Source organism: Pelophylax lessonae, assembly GCF_965119305.1.
Source record: "Pelophylax lessonae genome assembly, chromosome: 1".
NCBI lineage: Eukaryota > Metazoa > Chordata > Amphibia > Anura > Ranidae > Pelophylax > Pelophylax lessonae.
The window spans coordinates 66,232,355-66,249,141 of record NC_138768.1 but is presented as its reverse complement, the minus strand read 5'-3'; the positions used below and the strand labels follow the sequence as shown (position 1 = coordinate 66,249,141).

The window sequence follows — 16,787 nt, the reverse complement described above, 5'->3', positions numbered from 1 at the left end:
TGCCAATATGTGAACGGAGCCTCAGGCCCTGTTCACACCTGAACATTTTTCAGTGTTTTGTCGCCTGAAGCTGAAAAAAGTGGCTGATTACAAGCGTCTTTGTTAGATGTCAATGCCTGCTTCCAAACACCTGCAAAAAACACCTGAAAGTTGCCCGAAAAAACGCCTGAAAAACGCCCGAAAAATGCCTGAAAACGATACACTCAGGTGTGAATAGACCCTTAGAGCTGGAGGGGGAGAGATGCAGCATCGGCGTGGTGCTGCATCCAGCTGGGTATGTATGAGAAAAAACTCCCCATACTTCTCTTTTAGGTAGAGGATGTTTATGGATTTTAACCACTTACCGACTGGGCACTTAAACCCCCTTCCTAACCAGACCAATTTTCAGCTTTCAGTGCTCTCACATTTTGAATGACAATTACTCAGTCATGCAGCACTGTACCCATATGAAATTTTTGTCCTTTTTTTCTCACAAACAGAGCTTTCTTTTGGTGGTATTTAATCTTAATTGTTTTTTTTATTTTTTGCGCTATAAATGAAAAAAAAAACCTGAAAATTTTGTAAAAAAATGCATTTTTCTTCGTTTCGATTTTAAAATTTTGCAAATTTAGTAATTTTTCTTCATAAATTTTGACCAAAATTTATACTGCTACATATCTTTAGTAAAAATAACCCAAATAAGTAAACACTTTTTGGTCTACAAGCTATGGTGCCAATCATTGAAAATTGATCACACCTGATGTACTGACGGCCTATCTAATTTCTTGAGACCCTAACAAGCCAGGAAAGTACAAATACCCCCCAAATGACCCCTTTTAGGAAAGTAGACATTCCAATGTATTTAGTAAGAGGCATGGCGAGTCAAGTTATTTCTCACACACAGTATATGCATACTTGCAACTACACCCCAAAATACATTCTGCTACTAGTATGGCGATACCACGTGTTGGACTTTTTCCCAGCCTGACCACATACAGAGGCCCAACATCCAAGTAGCACCTCCAGGTGTTCTAGGAGCATAAATTACACATATAATTTCCTGACAACCTATCACACTTTTGAAGGCCCTGGAGCACCAGGACAATGGAAACGCCCACAAAATGACCTAATTTTGGAAAGCAAACACCCCAACACATAATCTAGGAGGCATAATGAGTCTTTTGAACATGTAATTTTTTTCTACAAGTTTTTGGAAAATGTGGAAAGAAAATGAAAACGCATATTATTTTTCACAAAGTTGTCCATTTATAAAATATTTCTAACACATAGCATGTACATAGCAAACATGACACCCCAAAATACATTCTGCTACTCCTCCTGAGTATAGCGATACCACATGTGTGACACTTTTACACAGCCTATCCACATACAGAGGCCCAACATTCAGGGAGCATCGTCATTTTCTGACTTCCCATTACAATTTTGTGAGGCACTGTAGGGCACTGATATGCACTGTAGTGGCACTTATGTGGCATGGATGAGCACTGATGTGGCACAGATGTGGCATGAATGAGCACTGATGTGGCATGGATGTGGCACAGATGAGCACTGATGTGGCACGGATGAGCACTGATGTGGCATGCATGTGGCACAGATGAGCGCTGACGTGGCACAGATGAGCACTGATGTGGCATGGATGTGGCGCGGATGAGCACTGACGTGGCATAGCTGTGGCACAGATGAGCACTGATGTAGTACGGATGAGCACTGATGTGGCACAGATTTGGCATTTATGTGGCACGGATGAGCACTGACATGGCATGGATGCGGCACGAATGAGCACTGATGTGGCATTGATGAGCACTGACGTGGCATGAATGAGCACTGATGTGGCATGGATGAGCACGGATGTGGTATAGGTGGGCATGGATGAGCACCGATGTGGTATAGGTGGACACAGATGTTGCACGGATGGGCATAGATGAGGCATGGATGTGGCACAGATGAGGCATGGATATGGCACAGTTCAGGCATGGATGTGGCATGGATGAGGTACGGATGGGCATACTTTAGGTATGGAAGAGGCAGAGGATGGCTGCAGCTGCAGTTTCTCTCCTCTCTTCGCACACTGTACCGATCGTTGTGTAGAGTGTACGAGGAGAGAAATTAACCGGACATGCGCCGGTTTGTCTACAAGTGATCGCTCCGTCATTGGACGGAGCGATCACGTGGTAAAGGGCCACTGTCATTGGCCCTTTACCACGATCCGTGATGCGCCGGATCCCCAGGACCCAGCAAACACGGACACTTCCATGTGCGCGGGAAGCGTGATTCTGGGAGGACGTCATTGTATGCCCCCCCCAGAATAAGCCGACCGCACAGTAGCCGTCATTCGGCTATGGCCCGGTCAGCAAGTGGTTAAGAAACATTTTGGTGTGATGATGTTATGCAATATGCCAGCCTTTCCCTACATTGGTGCTGTGATTCCCAGAAGTGAGGTCTAGGTTCATTAGTGGTGCCGTCAAATGATGGCATAACACGTGCAGTATGCGATTGTGCTGGGAGCTTGTTCAATCACATGCCCCCCACATGCAGACTCTCGCAGTCACCCACAGCATCTGGTCAGGGACGGGCTCCCCATCATGTGATCGCTGTGACTGCTGATCAACTGTATGAAATCAATTCATTCAAGAAAAAGTTGGTGATCCCACTAACAATTACGAAATTCATCAAAAGTTCCAAATAAAAATAAGTTTAAACAAAATTCTACTAGTGTATGACCAGTTTTAGTGTCAATGGGCTCCATTCACTAAAGCATATTGCATGCGGTATTTAGGTGTCCGAACGCATTTTCCCTAAATATGCGATCCTCAAATTGCCAAATCATGATGGTGTTTTGCAGTATTTAAATAAAACTGCATGAAAAGGCGTTAATCTTAGTTCACAGAAGGAAATAAATCATTAAATGCATGCGGTAATGAAGTAGTGGTCCAGGCATGCAGTATTTAACCACTTGCCGACCGCTCATTGCAGATATACTGCGGCAGACTGGCACGGCACTTATAGGTACGTCAGTTCGCGGGAGCGCTCCTGGGGCAATCGCCCTCCCCCATTAGGCAGCAAGGATGCCGATCCGTGGGGCCGGCACTCGCGATCGCTCCCCGTGGAGAGAGAACGATGGTCACCTGTTGTAAACACAGCAGACCGTTGTTCTCTCTGGAATGAACACAGAGCGCCTATGATCCTTCTATATAGGATTTGAGGTCTCTGTGTTGATTCCACAAGTCCTTCCCCCATTCAGTTAGAAAACACCCCCTAGGCTCACAATTAACCCTTTAATCGCCCCTGGGTTAACCCCTTCCCTGCCAGTGTCATTATTACAGTAACAGTGCATATCATTTAGCACTGATTACTGTAGTAATGTCACTGGTCCCCCCAAAAGTGTCAAAAATGTCAGTCAGGGGTCCAATCTGTCTGCCGCAATGTCGCAGTCCTGCTAAAAATCACAGATCGCCGCCATTACTGGTAAAAAAAATAAAAAAAATAAAAATGACATAAATCTTTCCCCTAGTTTGACGCGATAACCGATAAAAAATACGCTTATTGCGTTTGTTTTTTTTTTTACCAAAGATATGTAGCAGAATACAAATTGGTCTAAAATAATGAAAAAACATTTTTTTTTTTTTTTGGGGGGGGGGGGGGGGATGTTATATAGCAGAATGTGAAAAATATAGTTTTTTTTCAGAACTGTTGCTTTATTTATGTTTATAGCGCAAAAATAAAAAATCGCACAGGTGATCAAATACCACCAAAAGAAAGCTTTATTTGTGGGGAAAGAAGGATACCAATTTTATTTGGGTACAATGTCAAATGACCACGCAGTTGTCAGTTAAAGTAACGCAGTGCCGAATCACATAAAATGGCCTTGTCATTAAGGGGACAAATCCTTCCGGTCCAGAAGTGGTTAACCCTCTTAGCGGTATTCCCGAGCGTGGCTCGGGGTTACATTTCAGAGCCAAAAGCGGTAACCCTGAGCCACACTCGGGGTACCGCCAGAAGCATCGCTGGATCCTGAAAAAGAGGTTACTTACCTTGTCACCGGGATCCATCGATGCGGGCGGTATGCGGCGGCGGATCTTCCTCCCGATCCTCTCCGTGCCCCGGCTTCCGTCTCCAGCGACGTGACGTTCAAACGGGGGGTGGAACCGGCGGCAAATTCAAATGTAAAACACACCAAACACACTGATACCATTTAAAATAAAATAAATTCACATTACATTGCCCCCCAGTGCCCTTTCCTGCAGTTTTACTGTACTTTTTATGTATATATATCTATATATATATATATATCTATATATATAGATATATATATACGTATATATATATATATATATATATATATATGTATATATATGTGTGTGTGTATATATAATATATATATATATATATATATATATATATATATATATATATATATACACAGTATATATATATATATATATATATATATATATATGTATACATACATACATAATACTTTAACTTATTTATAGTTTTTTATTATATTAAAATTTATGATTTTGTGTTTCAAACTTTATCATACCCGAGATGTTATAAAGAAGAACCCACAGTAAAAAAATAAATCATATGTAAATAGTTGGTTTGGGCTGCTCATTCTCAAGAATTACATGCAAAATAATTGTACCGCTTTCAGCACCGAAAATCCGAAAGAATCATACCGTCAGGGAGGTTAAGGAATATAAAAATATATTAGGCAGTTTTGAGTAGTCTCTGCCTCAGTTCTCTCAACAGGAATGCATAGAAGCCTAAATATGGAAATCACTGGGGGTTGCTAACTAGAGGAAAAACTTATTTTTTTTATTGCTGTCAGTTTTTATTGCTGTCAGTGTCCCCATTAAGGCTCCATGTACACGGGACGCTAGAAATGGCCGTTTAGGAGCAGTTGGGCGTTTTTTTCAGAAGCCCCTGAACCCATCTACATTTTATCTTATCTGTCCATGTACACCAGGTTGTTTACAGTCATTTGCAGGCAGCTGCGTTCAGGGACTGTTTTTAAAACGCAATTATTTGCGTTCGAACGTGTGTTTCCCGGCGTTTCAAACGCACAAACGCGTCCGAACGCGTCTGAACGCGTTCGAACGCGTCCAAACGCGATGACCCGCGTTTAGAGTTCGCGTTTTTACATTTTAAAGGGGAATCATTTTTTTGACCTCTAGGAACGCTTCTAAACGCAAACGCCCGCAAACGCCGCTAAACGCGGGTACAAACGCGACCGAACGGACGTTTCAAACGTCCTAAAAATTCCAGCATTCAAAGGGACTTCTAACAACGTCCCGTGTACATGGAGCCTAAAGAGATGCTCCCTCTATGTTTGTCCTGTTTACCATTATCATTGAAAATGAAAGTAAAAGAAAATCCCAAATTTTGGTTTGCATATGATTGGATGATGGAAGTCAGCAGAACTTCCCCTCATTTACTAAGCTCTGAAGCAGCTACACTTGCAAAACATTCAGTCTATGGGGCTGATTTACTAAAGGGAAATATACTGTGCAATTGCTGCAGAGCTTAGTAAATGAGGGGGAGCTCTGATGGCCTTTTAATCATCCAATCACGTGCAAGCAAAAATGCTGTTTTTTTTTCCTTGCATGTGATTGGGTATTCTTTGTAAAGTGAAGCGTTACCTCATTTACTAAGATCTGGAGCAACTGCACCTGCAAAAGTGCATAGTCAATGTGCCTTTAGTAAATCCACCCCATTACATTTAGTAAATCCACCCCATTACATTTAGTAAATCCATCCCCTTGCATGTAGTAAATAATACATATTTTAGATTTAGATTTCAGAGACTTTTTTTGTGAATATACAAGCATATCCATAATTTGCTGCAAAAAAACTCCCAATTACTCCAAACATAATGCATTGTACATGCATATCATAATGGGTTGCACCGATACCAGTATCAGTATGCGTGCCGATACTAAGCATTTGCATGAGCAAATGCTCCGATACCTGAAACCAATACCTTTGCAGTGCGATTTGGGCCCATACAAAGAGATAGGGCTAAATCGCAAGGCAAAGAACCACATGTGATCTGAACAGGAATGCGATGTGATTTCTGTACAAATCACATGTGGTTTCCCCCACCTAGTGATTTCAGAGGAGACATTGGGGATCAAATAGACCACTGGTGTCTCCATAAAGAGGACCTGTCACCTGCTCATACTTTCTTGTGATAGCAATAGTAGTAAAGAAAAAAAAAAGGTAAAAAATCTGAGTGCATTTTATTGTTTTTAAGTGTCGTTTTTCCTGAAAATATATGTTTGATAAATATCTAAAAATATGATATGTTTGATATCAATTTCAATTATTATATATATATATTATCAATATCAAGCCCTTCTTTTATATTCTACCAAAAATTGGGTGTAATATTGTGTTTGTTTGTTTGTTTGCACTAAAAATGTGGGGGCACTTTAGTGTATTTTTTTTACCCTGAAAATATATATTTGATAAATATCTGGAAATATATTTTTGATATGTTTGGTGTCTTTTTACTCGATGCAACCTCATCTTTTATATTTTACCCCAAAAAGTAGGCATACCATTGTGTTTGTTTGCACTAAATGTTTTAGTGCATTGTAATGTATTTTAGTGTATTTTTTGCTGAAAAAATAGGTTTGATAAATATCTGGAAATATATTTTTGATATGTTTGGCATCTATTACCCCTTCATTTAAATTTTACCAAACAATTGGGTATGTTATTGTGTTTATTTGTGCTAAAAATGTGAGTGCATTTAGGTGTATTTTTCCTGAAAATATATGTTTGATAAATATCTGTAAATATATTTTTGATATGTTTGGTGCCTATTTACTGGATGCAACCTCATCTTTTATATTTTACCCAAAAAAAATAGGCATACTATTGTGTTTGTATGCACTAAATTTTTTAGTGCATTGTAATGTATTTTAGTATATTTTGTCCTGAAAATATATGTTTGATAAATATCTGAAAATGTTTGACATCTATTTACTCAATGCAACTCCTTCTTTTAAATTTTACCCAAAAAATTGGGTATGTTATTGTGTTTATTTGTGCTAAAAATTTGAGTGCATTTAGGTGTACTTTTACTGAAAATATAGGTTTGATAAATATCTGGAAATATATTTTTGATATATTTGGCATCTATTTACGCAACGCAACCCCTTCTTTTAAATTTTACCAAAAAATTGGGTATGTTATTGTGTTTGTGTTAAAAATGTGAGTGCATTTAAATGTATTTTTCCTGAAAATATATGTTTGATAAATATTGAGTGGCATAAATAATTGCAACTGCCTCCATTTTATTCTCCAGGGTATCTGCTTTTCAGAAAATATATATGTATATATATATTTTAGGAGGGTTTATAAGGTACAGTATTTTTTCGTGTATAAGACACTACTTTTTTTTTGCTAAAATCGTTAGGCCTCTTGCACACTGCAGCTTAAAAAAGCTCAGTACAGCTTTTTTTTTCTAAGCTAAAATACAGCCCATTAATTGTAATGGGCCCATGCACACAGGGGCGTAAATGAGTAAATGAGTGCCGTGCATTCTTCAGTAAGAACAAAACAGAAAAATCTGCATTTTTGGACAGTAATTTACGCCTAATGTGCGCAAATGCGCGCAATTGCGCACAAATGAACGCACACGAACATACTGTTGATCTGAAAAATGCTAATTTGCATATTTCACAAAAACGCAAAAAAAAACGCATATGCGCGAAAATGTGCGCATTTCAATGAGACAAATTTACGGCTGAAAAAGAAGATGCTCAAACAGGAGTATCGTGTCTAAGAGGCCTTACGCTGAAAATCGAGGGGCGTCTTATACACGGTCAGTCAGCAGAATAGAGAGCCGCGCGGGTGCGCGTAGCTGCTCATAAGCCGTCAAAGAGGCTTCCTCCAATCGCGAGCTTTGGACATCAGCTGATGCCGTAAAGGTGGAGAGTGTGCAGATGCGATCCCGTTGGAGGTGGAGAGTGCACAGAGAGGACGTTCTGAGCCCAGATGTCACAAAATAAAAAAAATTATTAATACTGGTATGCGATTGTCTTACTCTGCAAAATTTAAACAATGTAATTAGCTATGCAAAAGAGCATGGGAATAGCAGTTGAGGAAATTGAAACTGATGAAGAAGAGAACAGTGATGCAACAGAGGCCGCATAACATCGTAGTATGATTATGTAAACGTTACCTGCAATACTGGTAATTACTAAATATAAATGTTTCCAAAACATGTGTCCTGTTTTGTTTAATATATTGATTTCTTAAGTTTTGGGTTGGAAAAGTGGGGGCGTCTTAAACATGGGGGGCGTCTTATACATGGGGGGCGTCTTATACATGAAAAAATACGGTAGTTTCTAACAAAAAAAAATCGCAAATTTCAATAGATGTGTGAAAATGCTCCGATAGACAAGCGGTTATGGCACGTTCTGGTGTGCAGGTGATATGTGATCTGTTGTACACACACCAACAGATGTTCTGAGATTCTCTCTTTAACATTATGTCAGCACAGTGCTGCCTCTTCTGCTCTGCGTCCACCGCTGGACGCCTCTTACTCCTAACATAAGCACTAAATCTAGTGGTAGTCAGTCCTATTCACTTGGACCCATTCTATAAGGTTGAAGACGTTTCGTAGCTCCTCCATGCCACTTCTTAAGCCTCCAAGCCGTGATACATGATCTGTTGTATACACACACCAACAGATGTTCTGAGATTCTCTCTTTAACATTATGTCAGCACAGTCAGGGCTGCTGTTAGAAATCGCGGGGCCCCATACAGACTACCTGGCAGGGCCTCCCCAAGAAAATATTAAAGATATATTTAGCTAAAATTACAACAAAATCACTATTATCAGACACAAATATAACATAACTCGCATAATTCCTGCTAAATCTAAAAAAAAAACTATGTTAAATAAAAAAGAAGATTAGATGAGAAAAATATACAGGCTGGGCAGTTGGAGCTCAGTGATCAGAGAGACAGAGAGAGAGAAACAAAGTTACAATTTACAAATAAACTCCTGAGCAGAGATAAGTGCTGGGAGGGGGACCACACAAGGGAGGGGGATTAGTGAGGGACAACTGTCTCTTTCTCAACAGATAAAAGCTGATAGCAGGGAGAGGGACAGATCAGATTCTGGTGCTGGAGGAAGATTTCTGTATTTGTTGTCCATCACTAATTCCCCTCTCTGTGTGGACCCCCCTGTGTGCTCAGGCCCCCTACAAGAGCGCTGGTGGTCCCCCCCCCTATCAGCGGCCCTGAGCACAGTGCTGCCTCTTCTGCTCTGCATCCCCCCGCTGGATGCCTCTTACTCCTAACATAAGCACTATATCTAGTGGTGGTCAGTCCTATTCACTTGGACTCGTTGAAGACATTTCGTAGCTCCTCCAAGCCACTTCTTAAGCCTCCAAGCCGTGATACATGATCTGTTGTATACACACACCAACACATGTTCTAAGATTCTCTCTTTAACATTATGTCAGCACAGTGCTGCCTCTTTTGCTCTGCATCCCCCGCTGGATGCCTTTTACTCCTAACATAAGCACTATATCTAGTGGTGGTCAGTCCTATTCACTTCTCGTTCTATAAGGTTGAAGACGTTTCGTAGCTCCTCCATGCCACTTCTTAAGCCTCCAAGCCATGATATGTGATCTGTTGTATACACACACTAACACATGTTTTGAGAGTCTTTCTTTTCTATTGTCAAGCACGCTCACACGGTGCTGCATCTCCAGCTGGACGCCCCTTAAGCTGGATACACACTATCCAACGTTTGTGGTTAGATTTCCTTCAGATTTACCTTTTCTATGTAGTGCAAGGGCCTGCCTGATTGCATACAAATTGAAAGTGTTTAGGTTTGACCTCATATTATATGTTTTTGGTAAGTCTAAAGGAAAAAGTCTTCAGAAAATCTTATAGTGTGTAAGTCGTAAGATAAGCCGTATATCTAGTAGACATCAGTCCTATTCAGCTGGACTTGTTCCATAACATTGAAGACGTTTCGTAACTCCTCCAAACCACTTCTTCAGTTCACGTCCAAACCACTACTAGCTATACCATGACATGGATAAGCGAGAACCTTCCCAGACACATGACGTACTCTTACCTTAACTTGAAGCGACTGTTTTTGGAGATGGCCAAGGCAAGCTTCCTCCATCCTCGGTCGCTGGTCTGGTCTAGCAGCTCGCAGACTTTTTGCAGAGTGGGCTCTTGTAATAAATGAATATTGAGTGAATAAAACTGCTGAGTGTCAGACATCTCTGTAGAGCTAAAACACTCAGGTAGCTCATTAGCTTATTTCCTTAAAACTCCTTCCTGCTTTCTGTGTCTTTCACATACGCTCCGTGTTTGCTGCCTTGCGCCATCTTCTGGAGACGCGGCGACGTTGCTTTCACTTGTGACCTGTTAAAGTGAAAGAAGTCTGCGTGTGTCTCATAGGACTCTGCAAGAGTTCAGGGAAGTCCCTTTTGTACAGCATGACTTGTTTCCCTCTTATCTCCTGTATGCGTAAATTGTGACACATCCCTTCTTTTTTTATTATTATTACATGTTTATGAGAATAGACATTTCTCTTGCCTGTGTCAAGGTTTGAACAATATAATTATGAAAAAAGGTGAAGGTAGTCATATTAGTTCACTTACAACAATACAGACGAGTAGTCACAAAAAAAGTGCAGCACTCTCCTTCAATAAAGTGTGTTCAAATTATAGTGCATAAATAAATATCTGAAAACAGTGTAAAAACCATCTATATATAATAAATGTATTATTATATAATCTATATATATATATATATATATATATATATATATACAGTACATTGCAAAAGTATTTGGCCCCCTTGAACTTTTCGACCTTTTGCCACATTTCAGGCTTCAAACATAAAGATATAAAACTGTAATTTTTTTGTGAAGAATCAACAACAAGTGGGACACAATCATGAAGTGGAACGAAATTTATTGGATATTTCAAACTTTGTTAACAAATAAAAAACTGAAAAATTGGGCGGGCAAAATTATTCAGCCCCTTTACTTTCAGTGCAGCAAGCTCTCTCCATAAGTTCAGTGAGGATCTCTGAATGATCCAATGTTGACCTAAATGACTAATGATGATAAATAGAATCCACCTGTGTGTAATCAAGTCTCCGTATAAATGCACCTGCACTGTGATAGTCTCAGAGGTCCGTTTAAAGCGCAGAGAGCATCATGAAGAACAAGGAACACACCAGGCAGGTCCGAGATACTGTTGTGGAGAAGTTTAAAGCCGGATTTGGATACAAAAAGATTTCCCAAGCTTTAAACATCCCAAGGAGCACTGTGCAAGCGATAATATTGAAATGGAAGGAGTATCAGACCACTGCAAATCTACGAAGACCTGGCCGTCCCTCTAAACTTTCAGCTCATACAAGGAGAAGACTGATCAGAGATGCAGCCAAGAGGCCCATGATCACTCTGGATGAACTGCAGAGATCTACAGCTGAGGTGGGAGACTCTGTCCATAGGACAACAATCAGTCGTATACTGCACAAATCTGGCCTTTATGGAAGAGTGGCAAGAAGAAAGCCATTTCTTAAAGATATCCATAAAAAGTGTGGTTTAAAGTTTGCCACAAGCCACCTGGGAGACACCAAACATGTGGAAGAAGGTGCTCTGGTCAGATGAAACCAAAATCAAACTTTTTGGCAACAATGCAAAACGTTATGTTTGGCATAAAAGCAACACAGCTCATCACCCTGAACACACCACCCCCACTGTCAAACATGGTGGTGGCAGCATCATGGTTTGGGCCTGCTTTTCTTCAGCAGGGACAGGGAAGATGGTTAAAATTGATGGGAAGATGGATGGAGCCAAATACAGGACCATTCTGGAAGAAAACCTGATGGAGTCTGCAAAAGACCCAAGACTGGGACGGAGATTTGTCTTCCAACAAGACAATGATCCAAAACATAAAGCAAAATCTACAATGGAATGGTTCACAAATAAACATATCCAGGTGTTAGAATGGCCGAGTCAAAGTCCAGACCTGAATCCAATCGAGAATCTGTGGAAAAAATTGAAAACTGCTGTTCACAAACGCTCTCCATCCAACCTCACTGAGCTCGAGCTGTTTTGCAAGGAGGAATGGGCAAAAATTTCAGTCTCTCGACATGCAAAATTGATAGAGACATACCCCAAGCGACTTACAGCTGTAATCACAGCAAAAGGTGGCGCTACAAAGTATTAACTTAAGGGGGCTGAATAATTTTGCACGACCAATTTTTCAGTTTTTTATTTGTTAACAGAGTTCGAAATATCCAAAAAATGTCATTCCACTTCATGATCGTGTCCCACTTGTTGATTCTTCAAAAAAAATTACAGTTTTATATATTTATGTTTGAAGCCTGAAATGTGGCAAAAGGTCGAAAAGTTCAAAGGGGGCCGAATACTTTCGCAATGCACTGTATATACATATATATATATATATATATATATATATATATATTATCACGGTGCCACTTATAACACTGCAAAGCGCATATAGATCTCCTTTACCCACTTAAGGGCTAGGCCTATTTCTGGCACTTGTTGTTTGCAAGTTAAAATCAGTATTTTTTGCTAGAACATTACTTAGAACCCCTAAACATTATATATTTTTTAGCAGAGACCCTAGAGAATAAAATGGAGATCATTGCAATACTTTATGTCACACCGTATTTGTGCAGTGAGTCCATCTTTTCTTTAGATATACAATCCATCAATAAATGATTCAATGTCCATGAAAAAAAGTGCAACGCACCAGAAACTCTTCAGTAATTGGCTCTGATCACCAAAGTGCCCTTCCCCCCACCTTTGGGTGTCTTCTCACCTGCTTGAATGGACCTTACTAATTAACTACTTCTGGATCGCCCGTGGCACTTTTACATTGGTACTTTGACATTCAATACCAGTGTTATGGGAAGCAGATAGCTGCCATAACCCCGGTATTCTCTTACGCGGCCGGCGGTCCTCTTTCACGTAAAAGTGGTCCCAGTGGCAGATTCGCCATGGGATCACTTTTATGGGCGGCGGGAGAGGTGCCCCCCCATCCCGCAGCCTCCCGGCCGTTTACCCAGCTTATCGGAGCTGTCGGTAGCGGGGAAAAGAATCCGGTCCATTGCAGTCCCAGGCAGGAAGTCAAGTGAGGGCAAGATGGCCCCCACTTGACTCTATGGCCTTGGAGGACAGGCATAAGTCGTTTCCGCCCAACAGCCTTAAAGGACCCATTTTTTTTCTTGCTGAAAAGAAATCCCTTTTTTTGCTTTTAATTGTAGATGTGAGATCTGAGGTCTTTTTGACCCACAGATCTCACATTAAAGAGGACCTGTCATGCTTATTTCTATTACAAGGGATTTTTACATTCCTTGTAATAGGAATAAAAGTGCTAAAAAAACATTTTTTTAAAGGGATAGTGTAAAAAAAAAAAATAAAATAAATAAGAAAAAAAAAAAGTAAGGCGCCCATCTCTCCGAGCTTGCGTGCAGAAGCGAACGCATACGCAAGTCGCTCCCACATATGTAAACGGTGTTCAAACCACACACGTGAGGTATTGCCGCAATCATTAGAGCAAGAGCAATAATTCTAGCCCTGGAACTCCTCTGTAACTCTAAACTGGTAATCTTTAAATTTTTTAAAAGCGTCGCCTATGGAGATTTTTAAGGACCAATGTTTGTCGCCATTCCACGAGCGTGTGCAATTTTGAAGCATGACATGTTGGGTATCTATTTACTCGGCGTAACATTATCTTTCACATTATAGATATAAATTGGGCTAACTTTACTGTTTTTCTATTTTTTAATTTAAAAAATTGTATTTTTTCCCAAAAAATTGCGTTTGTAAGACCGCTGCGCAAATACAGTGTGATATAAAGCATTGCAATGATCTCCATTTTATTCCCTAGGGTCTCTGCTAAAAAAAAAAAAAATATAGAATGTTTGGGGGTTCTAAGTAATTTTATAGCAAAATATACTGATTTTAACTTGTAAACAACAAGTGTCAGAAATAGTCCTGCTCCTTAAGTGGTTAAAGTATATCTATATGCGCTTTGCAGTGTTATAAGTGGCACCGTGGAAATATGTATGTGTATTGGTATATATATATATATATATATATATATATATATATATATATATACACATTTATTATATATAGATGATTTTACTGTTTTTCAGATATTTATTTATGCACTATAATTTGAATGCACTTTATTGAAGGAGAGCTCTGCACTTTTTTGTAACTATATACAGTATCTTACAAAAGTGAGTACACCCCTAACATTTTTGTAAATATTTTATTCTATCTTTTCATGTGACAACACTGAAGAAATGACACTTTCCTTCCATGTAAAGTAGTGAGTGTACAGTTTGTATAATAGTGTAAATTTGCTGTCCCCAAAAAATAACTCAACACACAGCCATTAATGTCTAAACTGCTGGCAACAAAAGTGAGTACACCCTTGTGTGAAAATGTCCAAATTGAACCCAATTAGCCGTTTTCCCTCCCCGGTGTTATGTAACTCGTTAGTGTTACAAGGTCTCAGGTGTGAATGGGGAACAGATGTGTTAAATTTAGTGTTATCTCTCTCACTCTCTCATACTGGTCCCTAGAAGTTTAACATGCACCTCATGGCAAAGAACTCTCAGAGGATCTGAAAAAAATAATTGTTGCTCTACATAAAGATGGCCCAGGCTGTAAGAAGATTGCCAAGACCCTGAAACTGACCTGCAGCATGGTGACCAAGACCATACAGTGGTTTAACAGGAAAGGTTCCACTCAGAACAGGCCTCACCATGGTCGACCAAAGAAGTTGAGTGCACATGCTCAGCGTCATATCCAGAGGTTGTCTTTGGGAAATAGACGTATGCGTGCTGCCAGCATTGCTGCAGAGGTTGAAGGGGTGGGGGGGTCAGCCTGGCAGTGCTCAGACCATACGCCATACACTGCATCAAATTGGTCTGCATGGCTGTCGTCCCAGAAGGAAGCCTCTTCTAAAGATGATGCACAAGAAAGCCCGCAAACAGTTTGCTGAAGACAAGCAGACTAAGGACATGGATTACTGGAAACATGTCCTGTGGTCTGAGACCAAGATAAACTTATTTGGTTCAGATGGTGTCAGACGCCTGTGGCAGTAACCAGGTGAGGAGTACAAAGACAAGTGTGTCTTGCCTACAGTCAAGCATGGTGGTGGGAGTGTCATGGTGTGGGGCTGCATGAGTGCTGCCGGCACTGGGGAGCTACAGTTCATTGAGGGAACCATGAATGCCAACATGTACTGTGACATACTGAAGCAGAGCATGATCCCCTCCTTTCAGAAACTGGGCCACAGGGCAGTATTCCACATGATAACGACTCCAAACTCCCTCCTCGTCACTGGAGCAAACTTGGCAGTATGCTGCAGCTGTGGGAACATGACTGCTAGTTTCTTGTCTGTCACTGTCACCCCCTCTCTCTAGGCTCACGGTATTCCCTTCATCAACCTGCGAACCTCACAGCTTTCAAATTGCTGCAAATCCTCCAACAGCATGTCAATGACACTATGATCGAATAGTTCAGGTGACTCCTCCATGCATGATGGTGGAGTGACAGAAGGAGTAGCTGTGGAGAAGGAGCCTGTGGAACGGGTCACTTTGGCAGCTGCGGTTGAAGGCAAACTAGTGTGAGCGTGGGTGACAGAGGACGAGGAGGATGAGGGAGGCTTATTTATCCACTCCATCAATTCTTCTACATGTTGTAGCTGAATAACACGGCCAGCACTGGAAATAAAGGACGGGCGTGTCCTGCCTGCAGAGGATGCACCATGTCGACTGTGACCACCACTTTTCACTGTGGACACAGAGGCTGCTTGCCCTCTTTTCGTGGCCTGTGAGCGTCTGCCTCTCCTTGTCGGCCTTTCAGACATGATGTGGATTTTGGGGGGGTTTTATTATAATATATATATTTATATATATATATATATATATATATATATAGATATATAATGCACTGCTGATATGTACTGAACTGACCAATAGATACCGAATGGAAATAAATTCACATCTAAATAATCCGAATTGTTGATGATTCCCACACAATATGAAAAACCTTTAAATAAAGGTGTAAAGAAAATATAGTGTAAAAATAAACATATAAAAAGGCATGTTATCCATAACACATGTAGGGTGAATAAAGTTCTCGGATCACACTGATCCCAAAACAACCAAGAATGAACTTCAATAAATCAGGAGATCTTCAATCCAGTCATCAATGAATCAGTATATCCAGGGGAGGGCTGGCAGCCTTAGGCCTGGGGGACAAGTACAGTCAAGTGGCCCATTGAGCCACCAAATCAGCTCACCATCCATGGCTACCTGGTTTTATAATGGATATTGATTGTTATGAAGCAAGACAAACATGATGCAATGTGGTAACATAATTTAATGTTAATAGCAACAAAGGAGGTTTAACAAAAATACATTAATCACGCCAGACAAGGCCTAGGAAGCTAGAAAAACAGTATTTCTCCTGCGCTCGAGTGACCTAGGAAGCTTCTGTTGGGCGGAGATCACTCTGCCTAACAGGGAAGTGACTGTTAGTATTTTGCCGGCGGGTGCAGGAGCGTACTCTGCACACTCATACCGCTCCACTGCAGCTCTGCAAATATAACATTGTGTAGTGGCGACCGGCAGCTGTATACAGTGTCTGGTCCCTACATTAATCCAGTCCTGAGTGTGGCCTTTTTACCCGCCATCAGAGCAGCCCGGGGGGGGGGGGGCGATTGCCACCCTGCCTCCCT

General features: G+C 40.7%; 1 protein-coding gene across 2 annotated transcripts in view; it reads right to left on the bottom strand.

Moving 5' to 3' along the window:
* Positions 1-10,381, bottom strand: part of MALT1 (MALT1 paracaspase) — a 214,028-nt gene extending 203,647 nt beyond the window's left edge. For both annotated transcript variants that reach the window (XM_082252978.1, XM_082252979.1), the window contains exon 1: positions 10,109-10,381. In XM_082252978.1, coding sequence (XP_082109104.1) covers positions 10,109-10,260 — 152 coding nt within the window. In that variant the 5' untranslated portion in view covers positions 10,261-10,381. The remainder of the gene's footprint in view (positions 1-10,108) is intronic.
* Between the last annotated feature and the right edge of the window lie 6,406 nt (positions 10,382-16,787).